The sequence below is a fragment of the Trematomus bernacchii genome, unplaced genomic scaffold, assembly GCF_902827165.1.
Source record: "Trematomus bernacchii unplaced genomic scaffold, fTreBer1.1, whole genome shotgun sequence".
In the NCBI taxonomy this organism is placed as follows: domain Eukaryota; kingdom Metazoa; phylum Chordata; class Actinopteri; order Perciformes; family Nototheniidae; genus Trematomus; species Trematomus bernacchii.
In genome coordinates this window covers 3,542,336-3,563,185 of record NW_022987609.1, presented here as the reverse complement: position 1 = coordinate 3,563,185, position 20,850 = coordinate 3,542,336, and the positions used below count along the sequence as shown (strand labels likewise).

General features: G+C 39.7%; 2 protein-coding genes across 3 annotated transcripts; one reads left to right on the top strand and one right to left on the bottom strand.

Moving 5' to 3' along the window:
* Positions 1-1,584: 1,584 nt before the first annotated feature.
* Positions 1,585-6,946, bottom strand: LOC117483572 (ras-related protein Rab-7L1-like). The gene is made up of 5 exons (XM_034131946.1): positions 6,480-6,946; positions 4,139-4,210; positions 3,880-4,061; positions 3,116-3,237; positions 1,585-2,162 (listed from the first exon to the last, which is right to left on the bottom strand). The coding sequence occupies exons 1-5, from the start codon at positions 6,595-6,597 to the stop codon at positions 2,042-2,044; spliced, it is 615 nt and encodes a 204-aa protein (XP_033987837.1). The 5' UTR covers positions 6,598-6,946; the 3' UTR covers positions 1,585-2,041.
* Positions 6,947-12,049: 5,103 nt separating this feature from the next.
* tmem81 (transmembrane protein 81) lies at positions 12,050-17,933 on the top strand. Of its 2 annotated transcripts, XM_034131851.1 has the most exons (6): positions 12,050-12,267; positions 12,540-12,784; positions 13,479-13,624; positions 14,542-14,657; positions 15,131-15,315; positions 16,021-17,933. In XM_034131851.1, exons 1-6 carry the CDS (start codon positions 12,207-12,209, stop codon positions 16,111-16,113), a joined length of 846 nt encoding a protein of 281 aa, XP_033987742.1. In that variant the 5' UTR covers positions 12,050-12,206; the 3' UTR covers positions 16,114-17,933. The 2 variants fall into 2 exon arrangements, with proteins under 2 accessions (XP_033987742.1, XP_033987743.1); XM_034131852.1 differs by having other exon boundaries at positions 12,050-12,784.
* Positions 17,934-20,850: the final 2,917 nt, after the last annotated feature.

The following is a 20,850-nucleotide window of genomic DNA, read 5'->3' as shown; positions in this document are numbered from 1 at the left end:
AAGAAGCCTACACAAAGACAAAATTACATCCATCCGTCCAACATTTGTCTCCAGAGCAAAGCTTGAACACGAATGTGCCCCTTAGAATACATCCTGTCACCACCTGACCTTTCCTCTAGCATCATGCTGGTCAAAATACCATCTTTACTTAATAATTAATATATCAAACAAGCTCTAATAAATGTACTTTATGTTCCAACAGCAAGTGTTTTTTTCAAAGACAAAATGCCATCTGGCCCCACAATCTTACCTTAGTTTTACCTGTATGCTATATGGCCACTTTTAAATTCATTAAACTCTCCTTAGTGTCCAGTATCAAAACAGTACAATTATGAAGTCCCATTTATTTTCTCTATGGACACTGAGCAAAGGCTACATTTTTCACAACTTACATTTTATCCTTACTATTTTCAATAAAGCTTGTTGTACATGTTTTAAGACAAAACAGATATTGTTAACCCTACAAACCTCACACAACACTGTGTGGGGTCCATTGAGAATCCAATTTAAACAATACTTTGTGGGTCTAAAATTGCTTTGGAGATTATTGTAATGATTCAAACCGCACATACTTGGTTATAATATTTTCCTCAAAAATACTTAAAACTGTGGGAATTTACCCACAAAGCTCACGCCGACAATTGAGAGGAAGAATGTCGACAGCATGTGTGTGAGCATTTGACACTCTCAGGGCACATGATCACGCATGTGCCCTGATCTTAATTATTCACACAAACACAACTACACACAATTAACCTGACACCAAACAGTGTTTATGCATGCACTCACACATGTACACACAACGCATGTGTCTCAGCCTGTTGGAGGTGGAGACCTGCCGGCTGCACTGAGCACGCTCTACGCCTCGTTCTCACACTTTTTAACAACTGTAGACAACCTTTCCATCTGCTCCGTCTGTTTCTCTTCACAACATCCTCCTCCTTCTCCTGACCCAACAGTGCACACTGTGTTTTCTGGAGAAATAATTGCCAGAATGTAGGCTACTCAAAATAAAAAGGATTACGTGTTTGTCTAAAAGGATAACAACAAAATGCATGCATGGGTCAAGGAAGATCCCAATACACTTTGTCAATAAGTAAGTCAATAAGAATCACTGGATGAATAATCGAATAATTTTTCACTCTCTTTACCTTCGCAATGTAGGGACAGAGGACAGTTCAGGAAAGTGGCTTCAACTTTACTGAGGAGTGGCCAGTAAAAACATTAACGACGGGTCCCGGGATTTAGCTACCATTAGCGGTAAAATTACATTTGTAATATGTCCAACAAATTCCTGTAATCCATAATCTACCTGATACCATGTTCTAAAGTACTATTTTAATTAAATCCACATTTTCACACTTCTTCTAACTGGACCCACTGTGTTTTTCATTTATGTAAAATGGAAAAAAAAAGGAAAAGCAGTATGGCAAGAGTGACAAAAACACAACTTGGACACATCGAAACACTGTCTATAGCTTCTGTGGTGGCTCTCTGGTTTTAGCAACAATTATGTTATAAATGTTTGGCATAACAAAACCAACTATACACTGTTATACCAAAACACAAACATCAGTAAAACCATTGGGGGGAAAACATTAGAAATATTTTATTTATAAATTCAGTTGTGCAGGGGCCGGGCATGTTTACGTCAAATTATTTTAGATCCTGAAACAGGCTTTAATTGGCTAGAAAAAGAGTTAATGAATCCTTATTGAGTCTTTTTGACAGTTAAACCGGTGGCGTTGCTTTCACACTCATTTGTTTTCGTACGTCCAAAATGAGAAACACGTGTGTTGTTTCCTCATCCCACTTAAAGTGTCCTCTTAGATCACTGCCAGCTCACACATGGACACTGAAGATCTGCTCAGCATCAATATACCCCACTTACATCGACATCTCCTGGTGCTTCCACTGTCATCTTCTATTTGCAGAAAGCCTCCCTCAGTAATTGAGGGTTAAGTGCATTGTTCAGTGGCCCTTGAAACAACTTGAGTGTAGGATTGGGTCCCGGCTGTTTGCTTGTCCTTTTGATTGTGTTTCAGCAGCATCCTGCTCCTCCGTCGCACACCGAGTCCAGTTGAGGATTAACGATTTCTTGAGGTTTGGGTTGTAGCGAATCAAGACTAGATTCCACAGACAAAATCTCCTGCACCAATCTCCTGAAATACAACAGATGTACTGATTTATATGAATATCATGAATCATCAAGGTTTCCAACTAAATAAATCCCTTTTCAGGCTACTAGGGTTGAAAAAGCATGCTTTGAAGCATAAGTCCTTCATCAGTTGTGTTCATGTTTCTCTGCTGATGGAACTTTCATAAAAAACAAAAACCAGCACCATTGGGCCCAATATCCTGCTTAATTCAATGCTTTTGCAAACCTTCAACATCAAATACATCACTCCTGAGAGTTATTTAAAAAGAATGTGTTGAATACCCTTTGTCACTGTTAAAGGTAGGGTAGGTAAGTTTGAGAAACCGGCTCGAGATACACTTTTTGTTATATTCCATGGAATGCTCTTAACATCCCGATAGCAATGAATATCTTAAGTGCTTTGACAAAAAATCCATAAAAACATGTCATCTGTGGAAGCCGTAATACTGTAAAAAGTACGACCAATCATTTTAGCCGGCCCGGCTAAAATAACTGGATGGCCTACCTGCCTGTCAGCCTTCCATCTGTGCACAAACTTATCTCGTGCCCTCATTGGTCATGTGCACGTTCGTGTGTGTTGGAGGAGGGGCTCTGTAAGGAAGTGGCAGATTTTCTCCGGTTGTGTATTTTCAAATTCTAGCGATCTCGAGCCGGTTTCTCAAACTTACCTACCCTACCTTTAAGTACGATTCAGTACTGGCCTGTAGCAGTGAACACAAAGGCTACTGCTCCCACTTTGTCATATCTGTCTTTGAAAACTCATGATCTGTCAAGGCTTTAACCAAAGCTTTTAATAAATTGGCCTTAAAAAAGATGTTCTTCAGAAGGAAAGGTTATGGGTTTGTAGAACTTCAGCATTACAGGAAGAACCTATTTGGAATCCTTATTTCTAAGAGTTCAGTGTACAATGCATCCCCTGAACCCTGTACTCTTTTAAGTTTCATCTTTTTTTGTTACCTCATAGCTTCACCAACGTTCTTGTTCTCTTTGACCGAAATCTCCATCCAGGCAATGAAGCCGTTGGCCTTACTGAACCTGTCAATGCTGTCTGGGGGCACGACCCGCTGAGGGAGGTCACACTGCAGAGAGAGAGACAGAGAGAGGGGCAGGAAGTCATTTTGTTGTTGTGAGGTGAGGGTTTCAGGATCTTGCTTGACCTGCTGAGGTTGCATTAATGTATTGTGTTAGCTGTGGTTTATTAAAAATCAAATGTGTCCCATCCAGGGTTATCTTGCTATGATAATATGATGTGAAATGGTTTAACCTGTATGTGTGCAGCATGGATCTCTACAATACGGTCAATACAAAACCTTTAAACCTCAAAAGTCACACCAATAATACATAACAGAACTGAATTTTTTCCGCATGAACAAATTGCCACATGTAGATATGACATTGTTACTTCTGTTACAGCTGGATTTGTGATAGGGAAGAAGTAATGTCATGAATTAGATACATGACATAACATGACCTTGATGACCTTCACATCGCTCAGAGGCCACCCTTAGCATAATACTACTTTGTGAGGAAAGTAATTCAGTCGGTGGCGGCGTTACCACAGTTTTACAGGCGTATCGGAGAACTACGTGGCCTTAAGGTAGTGTAAAAAAGGGCACAAAAAAACACCTATTCTTAGTTCCAGGTGAATATGCACTAATCAAAACAGGTAATTATATTCCATTTCCCTGTGAATCCTACACCCTTTAAGACATAAAAAAGACCTTGTTGGCCAGCAGGATGCAGGGGATGGATTCTCCGTTGGGAAGCATGGCCTTGTTGTCAAGGTCCCGTTTCCAATGGCGACAGCTGAGGAAGCTGGCTGAGCTGGTGACGTCAAACATCACCACACAGCCCAGCGCACCCTTATAATAGACCCTGTTCATGGATATGAAACGTTCCTGGCCTGGAGGGAAGACACAGAGTTCATTAAGTCACCCACGCATCTTTCCACTAATCCGTATGCTGAAAAACGTTTTGTACCTGCGATGTCCCACAGTTGGAGTCTGACTTTTTCTTTATCTGACCAGTGCAGCAGCTTCACAGCATAATCCACTAGAGAAAAAGAAAAACATTTTGTCGAGAAAAAAGAAGAAGCGAGAAGTAAGAGTAAAAAAACAGAAGTGGAGAAAGAAATGTGTGTTTTACAGATTTAAAAAAACAGGGGGAAAAAAAACCCTCAGATGAACTCTCCAATTCAATACTTTTACTCTCAGAGAGAAGTTTACTCAAACAATCCTTAGCGAAACATGTGGCAGAGGAGCAGGATAATACTCTGTAAAACTGTTTATCAAAATGCAAAACATGCAAGAATCAGTAAATTGAACAGATGGCAGCAGGGTGAACAGGCTGTTGCTGGGGTGGGTATCTGAGAAGCCGTCATATACAACTGTTGGAAAAGAGCAGGTTTCTAAAAACATTTGGCAGGTGATTCGACAAACCATCTGTTTATCGCCTTCTGCTGAATCCGATTGGGGAAGACCGAAAATACATTGAGGTCGAGCAGTAAATCACCAGAGCAACCAATGTATCTCACATTAGAAGGCAACAATTGCCTCCATCCAATCCACCATTTACTCCAGTTTTACTCAAAGCTCAAAAATATGTTTAGGAAATCACCAAGCCATTTTTGCTATTGCTGTGCATTAATGCTGGACTATGGATAGTATTAAAAGGTCCCCTATTATACTGTTTTTTATCAATATAGTATAGGTCTCAGAAATGTACAAAACATGTCTCTGAAGTGTTTGGCTCCAAATACCAAACAGATCATTGTAGCATCCCATAATCCCCTCTGTTTCAGCCCTGTTTCAAAAGTGCTGATTCCCTGTCTGTTACTTTAGATCAGGGGTCTGCAACCTTTTTGACCAAAAGAGCCATTTTGCCCCCTTTTCCACCAATTTGTTTTGTCTGGAGCCGCAAAACATATTTGATAGCTTGATAGCTTATAAAGTTGTATATATTGTTACATCATAGACAAAAACTACAGTTTTTTTGCATTTATTATGTATTACATTATAGAAAACTGTTTACCTCTAATAATAAACAAAGAACTCTTATAAGGAGAATTAAAAAAAATACACAGGCCTACTTTAAAATAAATCAACACAGCACTTGGGGAGTCTTCTGCACATTTGAAGAAAATGAATATAATTAAAATGGGCCCACTTTGAAATAAATAAAACCTATAGCTGCACCCTAAAAAGAGTTAACTGATTGAATTATGACTGAAGTCAGCCGTCTTCCTCTTCCGTGTTTTTCCTCCATTACGTAAAGGCTGCAGCACCTTTGACAACTTCTCCACATATCAAACATCCTGGTAAGCCAGCATCGTTTGCTGTGAAAGCTTACCTTGGTTGGTGATTGGCTAATGGTTACACAAGCCAAACAATCGTTATTAAATCATAAAGTGGACAAACATCTGATCAGCTCCTTTTCAGACAGGTTTTTATATAAATGGATCAGGACAAAAAGTGAGCAAATCTTTTTTTCCTGAGACTTTCAGAATCTCTTTACACAGAGGGGACACATGTTTATGTATAAAAGACATGAAAAGTGGATTTTGCATAATAGGTGACCTTTAAGAAAAGGACAAACACAATGTTTATTTGTTTTTTCCTGTCAATTGCTGCCATTATAGCTTTTTTTTTTTACCTTGCCTTGTCCAATAGGACATCAGCAAGCACTTATTTAGTATGAAACAAGAATATCCATTGACAATATAGAACTGCTTTTATACATTAAATGAATGTATTATTATTGAGTAGACCTTGTTTATGTATATTCTTTGCATTTTCTCATGAACTTGATTTTTTATATCCCTGTTTTATTTTGTAGAACAGTCTCCTTGAGTCTTATTTTTTTTCATTTTTGCCTGCCCTCTCCAGCTGTGTCTCTTAAACGTTTCCGGTCAATGTTCCCGTTGTGTCCTGTGGTTCTGCGGTGTTTCCTGAGTGTGTTCATTCCCTGGATAAATTCTAGTTGTCCCTTGTGGATTTGCTTCATGTGTTCCTCGTGTCATCACGATTTGTTCTTCAATTAGTTTGTTGCTTAGGTTTAATATAACCTGAGCTCACTTAGTTGCATGTTTGCCAGTGTTAAAGCTTCAATGAACACAACACACCTTCTTGTATGCTCTTTTCTTTTACTTTCTGTTATGCTCTCTTTAAATAGAAATAGACTATTTGAATCAACCGTGAGATCAAATTGCCATTATCAGGTGAAAACCTGATTCAGGTACCAAAAAAACATTGCCATAAATCCACATTGAGATACTGCACAGTCACATTTTCTACAGAACACTGATGAAATAAAACAGCCCTACCTCCCATTGTCATCTTATACGTCTTGTTGAACTGTCCGTTGACGTAGCGATGCAAAAACGAGGATTTTCCAACATTTCCATCACCAATAATCAGTATTTTAAGCAGGTGCTCATTCATAGCTCTCTTTTGTCAGACAATATTATCATGTGCCAACAGCTCAAAGTTCAGCAGCATGTCAGGAAACAGGATTTATGAGACAGTCATTTTTCTGTAACTAACAAACACTTGACTATATTACAAGTGGACTTTGCTTTCTCTGAACCTTTCTTCGCATTAAACCTAAACATTTAACTACCTGTCAGTCTGTCTGAAACTAATAAATCCAAGTTACAAATGCCCTTACCTCTAAACCCCAAAAGATGGTTAAGAAAATCCTGTTTCTCTATAGCGTGTCAACTATAACACCTAGAATACATATTCCTAAACAGTGCTTCTCTCCGTGTAGCACAGCACTCTGATCTACTTGTGTTGCTGTCTGGAAGGAAGTTATTATAAATAGATCAACGTCATAAACCACGCCCTTATAGAACAGGAAGCTAAAACAGTTGATAAATATGTGCAGATAACTTTCTCTCTCACAATATTCTCTAATGCCTCAGAATTAAATATATATAAAATTAAATATTTAATGTGGAGTATTTGAAGGAGCTATGGTTTGGTTCATGTCTCTCTAAGACTTTAACATCTCATAACATTATCATATACTTATAATGAAAGAGAAAATAAACATATCACATGCTGGTGGTGTGACTGTCAACGTCTGGCTATAAGAGGAACTGAAGCAAACTGACTACAGAAACATGAAGTGAGATGTCTGGTTATGGAATTCAGATCTTGACATTTTTTAAGTTCATAATACTCCAAAAGGTGTGTGCTCAATGGCACTACGCACTTTACTCTCCACCATACAAAGAAATACAACCTTAATGGTACTGTTTTATGGTTCCCCTTTTTGCAGCGAGTGGGTGAAAGTAGCTGAAGAAATTACGCTGTACTTCCTGCATTGGCACTGAACGTTGGCATTGGATGTAAATCATGTGGAATCTGGATGTAGTTCATGATTTGCCACTCCTCATGCTTCTCTTTTTATGCAACATCTCTCATCACATTAATCCTCCTCCATTTTCCTCCAAGTCCTCCACTTCACTCCCTCTCTTCTCATGTCATGTTGTGCCTCCTTATTTGTATTATTCTTACACACACATACAGTTTCCTGGCCTGCCAACTAGGCCACTGTTACCGTCTATTGCACATGTTACAGTCCCCTGCTGATGCTGATTCATCTTTGTGACGCTCTTCAAATGTGTTTTTCCTGTGATTTGTTGGTGTGTTGTCATGTCTTTGTTCTTTTCCCAGCATCAGATGCACTCAGGCCCAGTTCCAGAACAAAATGACTCGGGGTGCATCTGAGATTAGAGAGGGTGCAGTGGTAAAGTGCTATTTTTTTTAGTGGGGAGTGGACCGATCACCCTCTAGGCGGGTCCTCACCTCCTCTAGGGGGCTCCTCACCTCCTCTAGGGGGGGTCCGGGGGCATGCTCCCCCGGGAAGATTTTTTTTTAAATATTGAAGTTAAAACCATCAATCTGGTGCACTTTGAGAGAAAAATGAAGAGATCTATGGATACATCTCAACATCCATATGAAACAGAACTGTAAACAGATGTACTTTTTCTTTATGGATATTTTACAAATCACTCCCCTTTTAAATGTCTACATGCATAGCAGAAGATGGCATCTTTTTTACATGAATATTCTAGCCAATCTCTATTTTGAAACCATGAGCTGCAAAATGAGCGCCTTACCCCACTGTACAGGCGAGTTGGGTACTTTTTTTAATATATGTGGGCAGGCTCTGTTTTGCCGAGGTCCTCTGGCACTTGCGGGCCGCTGAAGGGGTGGTGGTGTTTGGGGCAACGAAGGCGGCTGCGGCTGCTCCGCCTCCGTGGGCGAGTCGGGCGGGAGGACGTTAGTGTCCACGACAGTGGCCGCGGGTAACGTAATGTCCCCATGATCTGAACTGTTATTACCTGCAGTAGATGCAGTGTTACTGCTGGCGATAAGGGCTGGTTGTTTTAACAATTTTCTGATGTCCATCATTGAGTGCTGTGTAAGCACCTTGCAGATGAACGTGCAGCGGCACAGGTCACGCGCACCTGACATAATAACGTTACTTACCGTTTAAATTGACCAAATAAATGCAGCAGACAATGTTATTTAACCACAATTACAATTTTTTTATTTCAACTATATTCTTCTTCTTCTTATTATTACTACTACTATTATTATTATTATTATTATTATTATTATTATTATTATTGTTATTATTATTATTATTATATATGTAATATTTTTCACTTATTTTTATTTATTTATTTTTTTTCACTTTTCATTTTTCAAATGAGGGTGCATAACGACTCAACTGAGGGTGCAATGCACCCTTATGTACCCCCGTAGAACCGGGCCTGGATGCACTTAGGGTTGAAACAATTACTATTCTTGACACCAATCCACTCATAATGTGCTAAAAGTAGCATATTCATTCTTTGGGTTTGGAAAAAAAGGCACGGGGTGGAGCCAAGAGAGAAGGTGGGTGCTTCAGTCGACCTGAAGTCCAGGCTGGTCTGAAACTTAAGGTGCAATTTGGCCTAATTGTAAAAGGAAAAAATCCAAGCTCATCAACACATTTGGCAGATTCATAATTCTATGTTCCATAATGCAGACTTAATTTGTTGTCTCCTCACATTCTCAATTGATGCACAACTGATAAATACAGCAATGTTTGTTCAGTTGTCTGTGAATTTGTTCTCTGATTTCAGTCTCACACACACATTAACCGAGACAAGGTTTGAGTCACGTTTGCATTTTGTCACCACCATGCCGAAGTTGGGACACAGATAAGGGTTCCCACACATGGAAGATTTAAAAAAAGATTTGTTTTAAACATTGCCACTTGAAAAAAAACAAGTCTTATGGTCCACAAATAACAGAACCAAACAGCTTGAGAGCGACGCAACCAAACCAAACCTTACCAAAGTCTTTAAATTGTTAACAATTCTTAAAATAACCTGTTTTGACAAGTAAATATTTTATATTATTACATGGCTTAGTTGAATACTCAATTCTGATTGGTCAATTCAGAACACGTGACACGTTGTTAATCCAGAACAGACAGACCGCTGTCAAGGATTTATGACCGTTGTTAAAGACGCTCAAATCTGCAGAAAGAAGTCCGGTCGATTGAACTGTATACAGTTTGGCTGAAAAGCAAACTGCATGCAGTTTGCTTTTCGAACTGACAAGACAAGAGACGCTCAGAAAGAAGTTCGGTCATTTAACTGTTTTTCAAATTTAACAGTTTGAAAAGCAAACAAACTGTCTGCTTGTCTTTAGTTTTCCGCTGTCGTGTGATAGCAACATGGAGGATTTTAACATTAATTTTAATATATTTGGAGAGCACAGTAATTTGGAGGAATGGTTAGTGGCTGATGAGTCCCCAGTGAAGAAAAGAAAAAGACAAGAGGGACAAGAAAACAGCGGAGGAGTAAGAAAGGCGAAAAGACACCGAGATTTGAATGACAGAGAAATCGACCAAATTGAAGAGGACAGGCATGAATTGAATACAAAACGGAACACATTATGGGCTATGAAACTATTTAAAGACTGGTTGATTGAAAAAAAAGAACCAACAGAGTTTGACAGCTATGGAGCAGAAACCCTGAACACGCAGCTGCGGTCCTTTTATGCAACGGTCCAGACCTCAAACGGCAAAACCTATTCAGTTGCCAGTTACTTGGGCATTAGGGCAGGGATATCAAGAAACTTTCCAAGGTTTGACATTATGAACTGCGCTACGTTTAAAGCAAGCAACGATGTTTTCACATCTGTTGTAAAAAAGCTCCGCAAAAACGGGAAAGACGTCAGCCAGCACCACCCGCCTATCTCAGCTGCGGATTTGCGGCTGCTCAGGGCTTCACAGGCGCTGTCTGTGAACACAGCCGGCGGACTGGTCCGGAAAGTGTGGATGGATGTCCAACTGCATCTTGCCAGAAGAGGCAGAGAGGGAAATCGACATTTGAATCAAAGCTCTTTTATTTTGAAACTTGATGATCACGGATGCGAATATATATCTCTTGCCCACAACGCCGATACCAAAAATCATAAAGATCCAAAAGACATGAATAAAGAGAATGACAGAGGTTTTATTTTCACCGAGCCTGAAAACCAAAATTGCCCCGTTGCCAGCTTCAAAAAGTATGTTTCCCTGTGCCCATCTGACGCCAAAGCCTTCTACCTTCACCCACTAAAAAAGGACCAACAGCTTCTCAACGGTGAATCAGTGTGGTATTTACGTGAGCCCATGGGTCATAATTTCCTTGGGCAAATGCTACCCACAATAAGCCAGGCAGCCCAGCTTTCAAAGCGCTACACAAACCATAGCTTGAGAAGCACGGCTGTACAACTGCTCTCTCAGGCTGGTCTTGGATCAAAAGAGATCATGTCTGTGACTGGGCACAGGTGCAAGAGCAGCCTGAAGAGTTACTGGGCTCCAACAATAACCGAAAGGGAGAAATGGAGCAACATCCTGTCCTCCAACCCAGGAAATAGCACCACATCGGGTCAGTGCCTTTCCATGTTGTCTGTCCTTACACACACATTAGCGGTAGCGATACAACTGTGGCAATATTGTTTCCCGTTTTTTTACATGTTGGGAATTGTGCTTTCAGATGTGTCATCTGCGAAACCCCCGCAAGGAGAGAGGATCGAGGACAGAAACGTCGATCTCAATATCCCTAAAGATTTCCCATTCACCATGTCACATTGTACTATTAATGGAAACGTTCAGGTTAATGTTAATTACAGCTAAGGCTAAAATGCTAACATGCACAGAGTTAGTTGCTATCGAAGCAGTTCCTGCCGTTGCAACAGCCTAGTTCAAACATCAACAACGGACTATTTTTCGTAGCGGATGAATGTCATTTTAAATCAGTTACAACTATGTTTTTAATCATTAAAAACATTTTCTAAAACAATAAAAGCATTTCAATTAATATTGGGAGTCATATCGTTACTTTGTTGAGAATGTGGCCATGTAATAAGCGGGATAATGTGCAGCGACTTGGTCATTATGGGTAAAAGAACACCTTCATGCCGATCTAGATCCCTCCGCTTCGCGTCGGGCTCCTGATCAGCCTGTCGGTGTTCTTTTACCCATAATGACCGCGTCGCTGCACATTATCCCTTACTTATTACATGGTTTAGTTGAATACTCGATTCTGATTGGTCAATTCAGAACACGTGACACGTTGTTAATCCAGAACAGACAGACCGCTGTCAAGGATTTATGACCGTTGTTAAGGACGCTCAAATCTGCAGAAAGAAGTCCGGTCGATTGAACTGTGTACAGTTTGGCTGAAAATGACCGCGTCGCTGCACATTATCCCGCTTATTACATGGCCACATTCTCAACAAAGTAATGATATGACTCCCACTATTAATTGAAATGCTTTTATGGATTTAGAAAATGTTTTTAATGATTAAAAACATAGTTGTAACTGATTTAAAATGACATTCATCGCTGCACATTATCCCTTACATAAAGTCTCAGATGTTATATGTCAACATTATGACCGACAGAAGAAGGGAACCTGCAGCCTGGAACTCTGGTTGTCACAACAAAAAATACATTTGATAATCAAACCCAGTAACTGCAAGAGTTTGAAATCCTCATGTTTTACCTGTTTATTTTGTATTTATTTTGTATTTTTCTTACATTTCACACACAGGGGGGTAAGTAGTTTTACATTCATTTAAATGTAGCTAAGTTATTTTGTATATTGGAAAACAATTATGCTTTGACATCTGATAATACATCTTGAAAACTAATTCTGGCAGCATGTTACCCAGAGATGCAATTTAAATTAAAATAAATCAACAAACTTACCTGAACATCTTGACTGCACTTACAGAAATAAACAAGTTCATTCTTCTTTCAACCTTCTTTGTGATACTTAACTTTGTGCATTAAGTGACATTAAAAAACACTTTTTTCTTTCCTGCAGATTTACCATCAAACACAAACATGCAACATGTGACTGTCAGGTTTCTCCTCTTCTTCCTCCTCCTCCTTCATCCTGTGACCTCAGTTGACCTGGAGGAGGTGGATAAGGTGTCGGTGGAGGTTGTTGTTGACAGCTCCCCCTGCAGCGCCACCTGTGGGCTGGGAGTTAAAACTCAAACCCTGTGTTTGTTGAAGGATGGCAAGAAAGCCATGGAAGAAGATGTGAGAAGTAAAGATGGAACAGAGGTACTGTGGAGTCGTCTCAAACATCTAACACAAAATCATTGAGAAATGTAAGAAGGAAAATAACTACATTAAATGTCTCCTATCATGCAAAATCCACTTTTTAATGTCCTTTATACATAAATATGCGTCCCCGGTGTATCAGGGAACTCACAAAGTGTCAGAAAATAAAACCCTCTCTCTTTTCCTCCGTACCGAAATCTCTAAAAACGGGGGCACAACGGAGCTGATCCAGATTTGTGTCCGATATGACGTAATATCGGAAATGTGGGCTACACCCACGGCACTATCAGAAACGTTGCTATCGGTTTTGGACGTAATAGGTCTTTGTTTACATTAGCAAGCATCGCTAACGCTCAGAGCTAACCTTTACTGGAGAGAGTATGTGTAAAAAAGCAGGAAATAATAAAAAGGACTCACCTGGTAAACCCGCAAGAGAAAAAGCATTTGAGCTCCATACTGTTTCAGAAATAATCCTAAACCAAGGACCCAGATCAGCCACTCTCTAACAGGGCTGCAATAGAGGGATATGAGGGATGTCTAAAATGCATGATCTGATTGGTATTTTGAGCAACATACATAATAGACAGGTTTTATATATATGTGTATATATCTGAGACCCCTAATATAAATAGCATGATAGGAGATCTTTTACATTAATTGTTTTTGTTTGCATGTGGACATTTCTTAATGACAGGTGTCGGAGGAGTGTCGTGTGCGTAAGCTGAGCTGTCTGGAGTCGTGGCAGTGTGGACTCAGGACCATGACTGTGACTCTAGGAGAGAGAGTGGAGATCGACTGTCTGGGAGAAGTGATGCAGGCGATGGGGAGGTTCTCCTGGAGGTGAGGATGAGGAGGAGACTGATTCATGTCTTTTGATTGCAAACCATGGGGGGAAGAAATCATGCAATTGTCATGTTACATATATAACACAGTCTCATCCTGAAAAACTAGATATCTATTGCAGAATAAAATGAAAAGTTTTGTAATCATTTTTGAAGCGTGTTAACCAGCCCAAGGCAAAACTGAGCTGTGGGCCATTATTCAGCCTGCCCAATAAAAAGCCCTTTCAGTTTGGCTATAAATGTAAATTGTATTTTAGAATATGCATTAAGCATTATAATCACTGACTTATTGATAGAGGTATCAAAACTAGATTTTAAGACATACTACAAATAGGAATAAGGAAAACATATAGGAACCACTTCAGTGAGAAACTAAACAGCATCTGAACATCGTCTTTGTCTGCCCTCCAGTTGTGAACTTGTTGTGATGTACAGGACAGGTGTACTCCATGACCTTGTGACATCACTTGTGGGTGGGGTTAAAGGTGCAGCACTTCTGAATAAACCCAACACCCATCAGTGATGCTGGTGGGGGTCAGAGGTCAAACAGGCCTGAAAACATTCAATCCGTAGGGGCCTTGTGACAGTCAAGGGCCCACGGGACAGTATCCAACAATGTATTACCCGGAATAACGGACCTGGAATACCCGGAATAATGTCTATGTTCATGTACAAATGCACTTTATATGCATACATTTGTAGCCCAATAATGGGACTAAAACAGACTGATGCAACAACCGTAATTTTTGTTATTGAGATGTTGCTTTCTGCCATTTAAAGGTGGGATTAAAATTAAAGGAAATGTGCTTGTTTTGCCAAAGTTGAGGTTGTTCCATAGATGCAGAACCACCTGTAACTGCGGCAGGTCTTTGACAGAGGGCTCTGCTCACTGTGATGTTTTCTTTAACGGCTCAGGGTGTCATGGCGTTATGCCCGAGGAATAATCAGCTCTGACGACACTCTGTTTGCTCGCTGGAACGCCCCTCTGCTGGACCGTGTGATTCTGGACCCTGTGATGGAGGAGGACGCAGGTAAACACTCTGATGCATGTGCTCACACAGAACCTGCATTTAGTTTTCCATTTCTAAGCAGAGGTGCATGTATAAGAATTATTTTAAACACACATTACTTTTACTCTCAAAGGCTAACCAGAACATACAGTATGTTATGTCAGAAGTAATTTGATGTGCTGCCTTTGGTATCACTTGTTTTATATAAGGCCACAATGAAGCTGCACAAGCAAAGTAGCATCATTTTCAGGTGAGGTTTAAAAGTAATGTCTATGGTGTTTATACGGTAGACAAAGAAAGTTTCAACATTTAATAATTTCACAATAATATCCTCGAAACAGCACTGAAATTCTCACCAAGACATTCCCACAAAGAGAAACACACAAAAGTCAGGGGCGCACGTTCACACACAGACATAAACACACCTCCTGCCTGTTGAATGAAAGGACATCATTTAAAGCGCCGATTAATCACCTAATCATGTTATATTTCAGGTACTTATTGCTGTGTCGTGCAGGATGCCAGCTTCCGCAGGGTGAAGAGGGTTTACTGGGGGATCCGGGTTTTGCCTTTCTCTGTACTCAATCTGGACTACGAGAGCTCTCTGGCCCAGTGGGACTCTGGAAACCAGAAGCAGAACCAGACCGAGTCAGACCAGAGAACGCCTCTGATTTACACTGTACGGTTTGGTTCAGGATGGGATGGATTTGGGGAAGCAGTCATACACTAAAGATAATTTGAGGGGATTTGTTTCAAGTACTATTATCTTCAAATGGAAGACTTTGTGAATCCTCTTTTAATCGTCAAGCAAGTAGCCCACACACACAGTGAACATAAGACACTGCCTTTATCCCATTTTATTAGGAGCAGTGGCCAGCTATTTTATATACAGTGCCTATGGGGAGCACTGTGTAGGTCTGGTGCCTTGCTAGGGCATTTTGGCACCCCCAATAGGCAAATGAACACCTCTCCAGGCACCAGTCTGCACTTGAACTGTCAACCCTCCATTTCCCAAGCCAAGCCCCTCAGATTGAGCTACTGCTGCCCAAGATGACTGACATATTGTTGTAAAGCCCTTAGAAAAACAGCTTGTCCACAGATTCAAAGCACTTAATAAAACTAAATTCAGTAGAATTATTTCATCGTGTATAATGATCTCTTTTTTTCCACCTTTATTTTGGAGCCACCAGTGCCCTTATTGAAGTGACAGTGTTGAAAGGGGAAACCAGAGGGCGTGGGTAAATGGTCCCAGGCCGATTTTGAGCCTGAGCCTTCTGCATGAGGACCAAGCCCTAGTACATGGGCTATAGCTCAACCATGCTATAGGGCAGCCCTATAATCATCCTTCTTCTCAACTGTGCATTTGTTGTGTCTGAACACACAGGTGCTGATCAGTTTGAGCCTGGCGGGCGTTGGTGCTGGATTGATGCTGCTGGGCCTCTGGTGGACACTGAGGAGGAGAGAGTTCATGTGTTAACACAGTTATAACTGACCTTTCATCGCTCACCGCACAGGCAATTACATTTCTGCACAAACAAACTCTAACTGTACACTAGCTGCTCAGTAGCAGACCGCAGACAGGCTTGTTAGAGACTGCCTGCTGAACACAGTGGAGCATGTAGCCACTAAAAAGAAGTTATTTCCTTCAGGAGTCGGTAGAGACCAACAAGACCTCCAAAAAGAGAGAATAAAAGAGATCAGGTGGACACAAACAAGACTCCAAATGATTGATGATGTCGTTGCTGGATGTGAAAATGAGGGATTGGTTGTAAACACGTTCGCAGAATCAGATTAAATGGTAATGATGTGAATGTTGTGTTCTCACTACCCATAAGGATCCTAGTTTTATGTGTTATTTGGGCAATTATGCGTAATTAGATTTAGATTCATGTGATTTGGATTTTATTTTAAGGGGGTTTGTCTCTTCATTAGAAGTACAACGATGACAGCAAGCAATAAGAGATGCAATAATAATCCCCAGCTGGGAACATTGCAGGTTAGAACATTTTAGACCCCTCGGCTACTAGACCACCACTGCAAAATATCCTTTTCCATCAACAGAAAGAAAATCCCTTCAAAATGCCCGTCTTTTTTTCTCTAACAATACATTGCATCTGCCAAGGAGACAGGTAGATTAACATTTTGATAAAACTAGGCTTTGCAATCAGAGGAAAAGGAGGACAGCATGTTTTTTTCCCCACAGGAGACATGTTGACATGTCACAGTCGAAAAACAGGTGTGAATAATAAAATAAATTATGGCTGAATTCCCTTTTACTGCTTTAATTTCAGGCTCTCTGTCGCACTGTCATGGTTAACAGGGAGCAGAACAAAGCCATTGTTAATGCTGTTAGTAACACCTGTGTTTTCCTAAGACACGTCAACATGTGTGCTGGGATAAGAGCAGATGAAAAGAGAGGATCTTTGACTGATGGATGGAGTTATCCGTAGTCATTTATCTACATGATGTGCTTTTGATTTAAACATTTTAAATGTAAGTGAATCCATTGCCATGTTGGACACTAGTTATTATACAGCCAAATTAGCCACATTAGCTATTTACAGGGTGTATAGCTTTGCAGAGACATATGCACCCAGGAATTCATAGTAGGCTATTTCCAACCGGGCATACATTATACACAGATACATACAGCTGCCCAGAGAGGTAATATTGTACAATATTTGACATGTGGTGTTGCAGAACGTTGAGTGTGCTTTCCTCTATTATTACCATTCAAATTAATATAAACAAGCAATATTACTGTAGAATGTTTTTTTTTACTTTACATTTTTAGTACATATTCCTGACAATACTTCTGTATTTAGGATTATAAATGCAGGACTTTGACTTGCTCCATACACTATATTATTAAGTTAGCTTAATATGTGCAAGAAAGCTGAGAAATAAGCGCAGATAAAAGCCCTTGTAGATGACATTGCTGATTAAGGGTGTAGCATAAAACCACTGAGTGAAACATCATGAAAACATTGTTATAATGTTTGACAAGAGATTAGATGCTGTTCCAGGAGATGGCAGTATAGGTTCATAAAGTGCTTCTCGAACGTGTGAGGTTGATTATGAACACATTTTTACATTTCCTCTATCAGACAAAGCTCCTAATGGGCTACAGCTGCCACAGTGCAACGAATCTGATTGATAGGGAGAAAAGAAAGCGGACCCTCTCAAAGACAAGAGGATGCATAGCAAATTTGAAATGCTCATTACACACACAAAAGAAATTGGATGGATGAACAATGTATGCAGCTTTGTAATTATTATATTCATAAACCATTCATGGGAGTGCTTTTTGGTCTGTGGAACTCTCATTGTGGCTTACTGTACATGTATCATTTAATTGCTCGGGGTTTCATATTATAATCGAGTTTCAAAGTTAATCTCAGAGTAAAAGTGGTTTGTAACTTGTCGATGATTAAACTTTGGAACAAAGACTCTTTCCAGAGGGGACGTGGTGTATTACACAAAAAGAATAATGGAGTATGGCCACAGATGAAACTTGTGATTTTCTTGTATTGTACTTCTTAAATATAGATACAAACAGATATTTCAGTATGTGTTAAGAAGCCCACTTTTCAAACAAATGCAGTCAATTCAAGTTGACATTTTTTTCTATAAAATCTAAGTTGATAAGAAAAAAGCCCAATAACTTATTTTCATAACAAGCTTGAAATAAACCCTTCCTATTTCCTCTTATGATAATTAATCTGAGGCTTCTGTTTTAAGGAATGAGCTGCTAACAAAACAAATGAAACCCTATGGAGAGCTGTGATGTAGGCTGTTGTTTTTCTTAAAGCGTGTTCAAGTATTAAGCATAATTTACCCACATTTGATTTATTTTGCTGACTTAAAACTTAACTTATGAGGCAGTAGACCTCACCTCACTTCAGTGGCCCATCCCTTCGTATATTTTTCTGTATGTGGCCCTCGGTGAAAACATTTGGACACCCCTGGACTACACATTTTAAAACAAGAGCAAAGTGTGCTGCTGGTGGAGAGAAAAACACAACTGAAGAGATCTTTCACTGTATCATCTCAAAAACTATTTTGTATTGAAAGCTTATGCATTAACCTCACTGGGAGTCTGGTTCTGGACCAGCTTACAGGCCTGGGTCCAGGAGTTCTTGGAGAGAAGGACCGCTTCCTGCCGCAGGACTCGGGGGATCGGAGTTGCTGAACATGGAGAAACAGCTTCAGTTATTATGCTCCAAATATCTGGAACAAACTCACAGAAATAATGTGTCTGCAACTCAGAGAGTCCTGCTGTGAACCCAGAAATGTTGAGGACCCCAAAGTTTTATGATATAAATGTACAGTACGGGTCCCCAGCACATAGAAACTGCCGGATGCTAACCTGCATTATGTTGGGAGAGCTTTACAGATCAGGAGAGTAACTAAGTACATTACATTACACTCTTTTGAGGTACTTTTGTTACTGTTAACATGTGCTACTGTGTACTTTTACTCCATTACAGTTCAGGGGTAAATGGTGTACTTTCACTCCACTACATGTATTTAATAACTTTAGTTACTTTACAGATTTGGATTAATTATGTGAAATATAATGAACTCTTAAATCAGACTTAGTTACACCTGGAGTAAATTCACAAGCTACCCTGCAGTATACAAAGTCATTAAAACTAGCTGCACCTTTACCAGCTTTGATAACACTTTAATGATCAATCATTATAAAACATATCATATATATATTATTCTGAAATGGATGCACAATCACTACTTTTATTTTTGATACTTTAACTATAAGAAAGTTTCACCAAGTATCATCAAAGTGATCAGATTTAACTAAATCAAAATGGATATTTTTTGTCATTCTGAAAGAAATGTTCCAATCATCTTCACATCACATAACTTCAGAACATGTACAAAGTAGCACAAATACATTGAAAATAATAGAAAACAGCTTGACCCTGGGCGATGAATAACATTTTCAGTTTCAATAAAAATGTGAAGTACTGCACTACCCACCCTTGCACCATCAGTTTACCTTTAGATACAGTTTGTTGCAGAAAAACATAGAACTATCATCGGGGACATAGCCACTATTTAGGACAAGACAATTATTATCCTCAGTATTTAAGGACACTTAAAGGACACAATGTGTGGTTACAATTTCCAATCACCCAATGGTGCATTCAGTATCCTGGGCACTCCTCTGGTACTTGATAAACTCGTAAAACAGTGAATAAAAAAGTTAATTGTACCTTCCCCTTTGCATCATTAATAATTCTCCATAAAAATACAGTGTAACACATTTATGCATAATTAGAAGGCTATTTTTGCTGATATTGCATCTATTTAAAGGGGCCATATTATGCAAATGTTAGGTTCCTATTTGAATTTTGTGAGTCTACTGTGACATGCTTTAATGTTCAAAAAGCTCTTTATTTTTCTCTGCCTGTGCTGCAGCCCCTCTTTTCACCCTCTGTCTGAAACCAGAGCCCAGTCTGCTCTGATTGGTTAGCTGGCCGGCTCTGTTGTGATTGGTCAACCATAAATGTCCCGCCTCTTAACCTATTAAGTACAATGTTTTGGAGTGCTCGCCAATAGAAGCGCGACTGTTACATAGTGATGTCACAGTGATGTTACAGAAGTAATAAAGGAGTCCAATTTGAGCCTTTACAGACTATTTACTTACACAAAAACATATATAACACACAACAGGAAAGAGAAAAGGCACATTTTGAGATCAGCAGAGAGAGAACGGTGGTGAGGACAGAAGATGTCTTTGCTTGTGTGTGTATTTCTGTTTGTTATTGTGGGAAGAATAGAGGCAAATTAGAGACACCGGGGAAATATCACAAATGCAATTAGGATGATATGCTTACCGTAATTCATTCATTTCCTCATGGAACTGTCCCTACTAAACCCAGAAGAACGTCATTTCCCTCTATGTGCTTATTTACAACATCAGTCTGACAGATGTAACTGTTTTTCAGCGCCTACTGCACAATTTAATTACAGCTCAAATGACCCATAATAGGACACATTATACTCTGCACTGTAATGTTTTCATTGGATAAATAAAAGGTGATATCTCGAGAACATATGCCTGCAAAAAACGTTGAGAAAGGCAACGAGAGCAAGGAGTCCAGATGTTAGATGTTGAATAAGACAACGCTGAGGCCCGGAGAGATGCGTTCAAAAACCACTCTTTTTGTTCTTGGTTTTCTAAACTACA

What these genes read in the sequence shown, in the direction of transcription:
- LOC117483572 (XM_034131946.1), bottom strand. Translation starts at nt 6,597, where the DNA reads ATGAATGAGCACCTGCTTAAAATACTGATTATTGGTGATGGAAATGTT. An exon ending in CCAACTGTGGGACATCGCAG is followed by an intron (nt 4,062 to 4,138) that starts GTACAAAACGTT and finishes TCTTCCCTCCAG; the next exon opens with GCCAGGAACGTTTCATATCC. An exon ending in GCATCCTGCTGGCCAACAAG is followed by an intron (nt 3,238 to 3,879) that starts GTCTTTTTTATG and finishes CTCTCTCTGCAG; the next exon opens with TGTGACCTCCCTCAGCGGGT.
- tmem81 (XM_034131851.1), top strand. Translation starts at nt 12,207, where the DNA reads ATGTTTTACCTGTTTATTTTGTATTTATTTTGTATTTTTCTTACATTT. An exon ending in TGTGATGGAGGAGGACGCAG is followed by an intron (nt 14,658 to 15,130) that starts GTAAACACTCTG and finishes GTTATATTTCAG; the next exon opens with GTACTTATTGCTGTGTCGTG. An exon ending in GAACGCCTCTGATTTACACT is followed by an intron (nt 15,316 to 16,020) that starts GTACGGTTTGGT and finishes CTGAACACACAG; the next exon opens with GTGCTGATCAGTTTGAGCCT.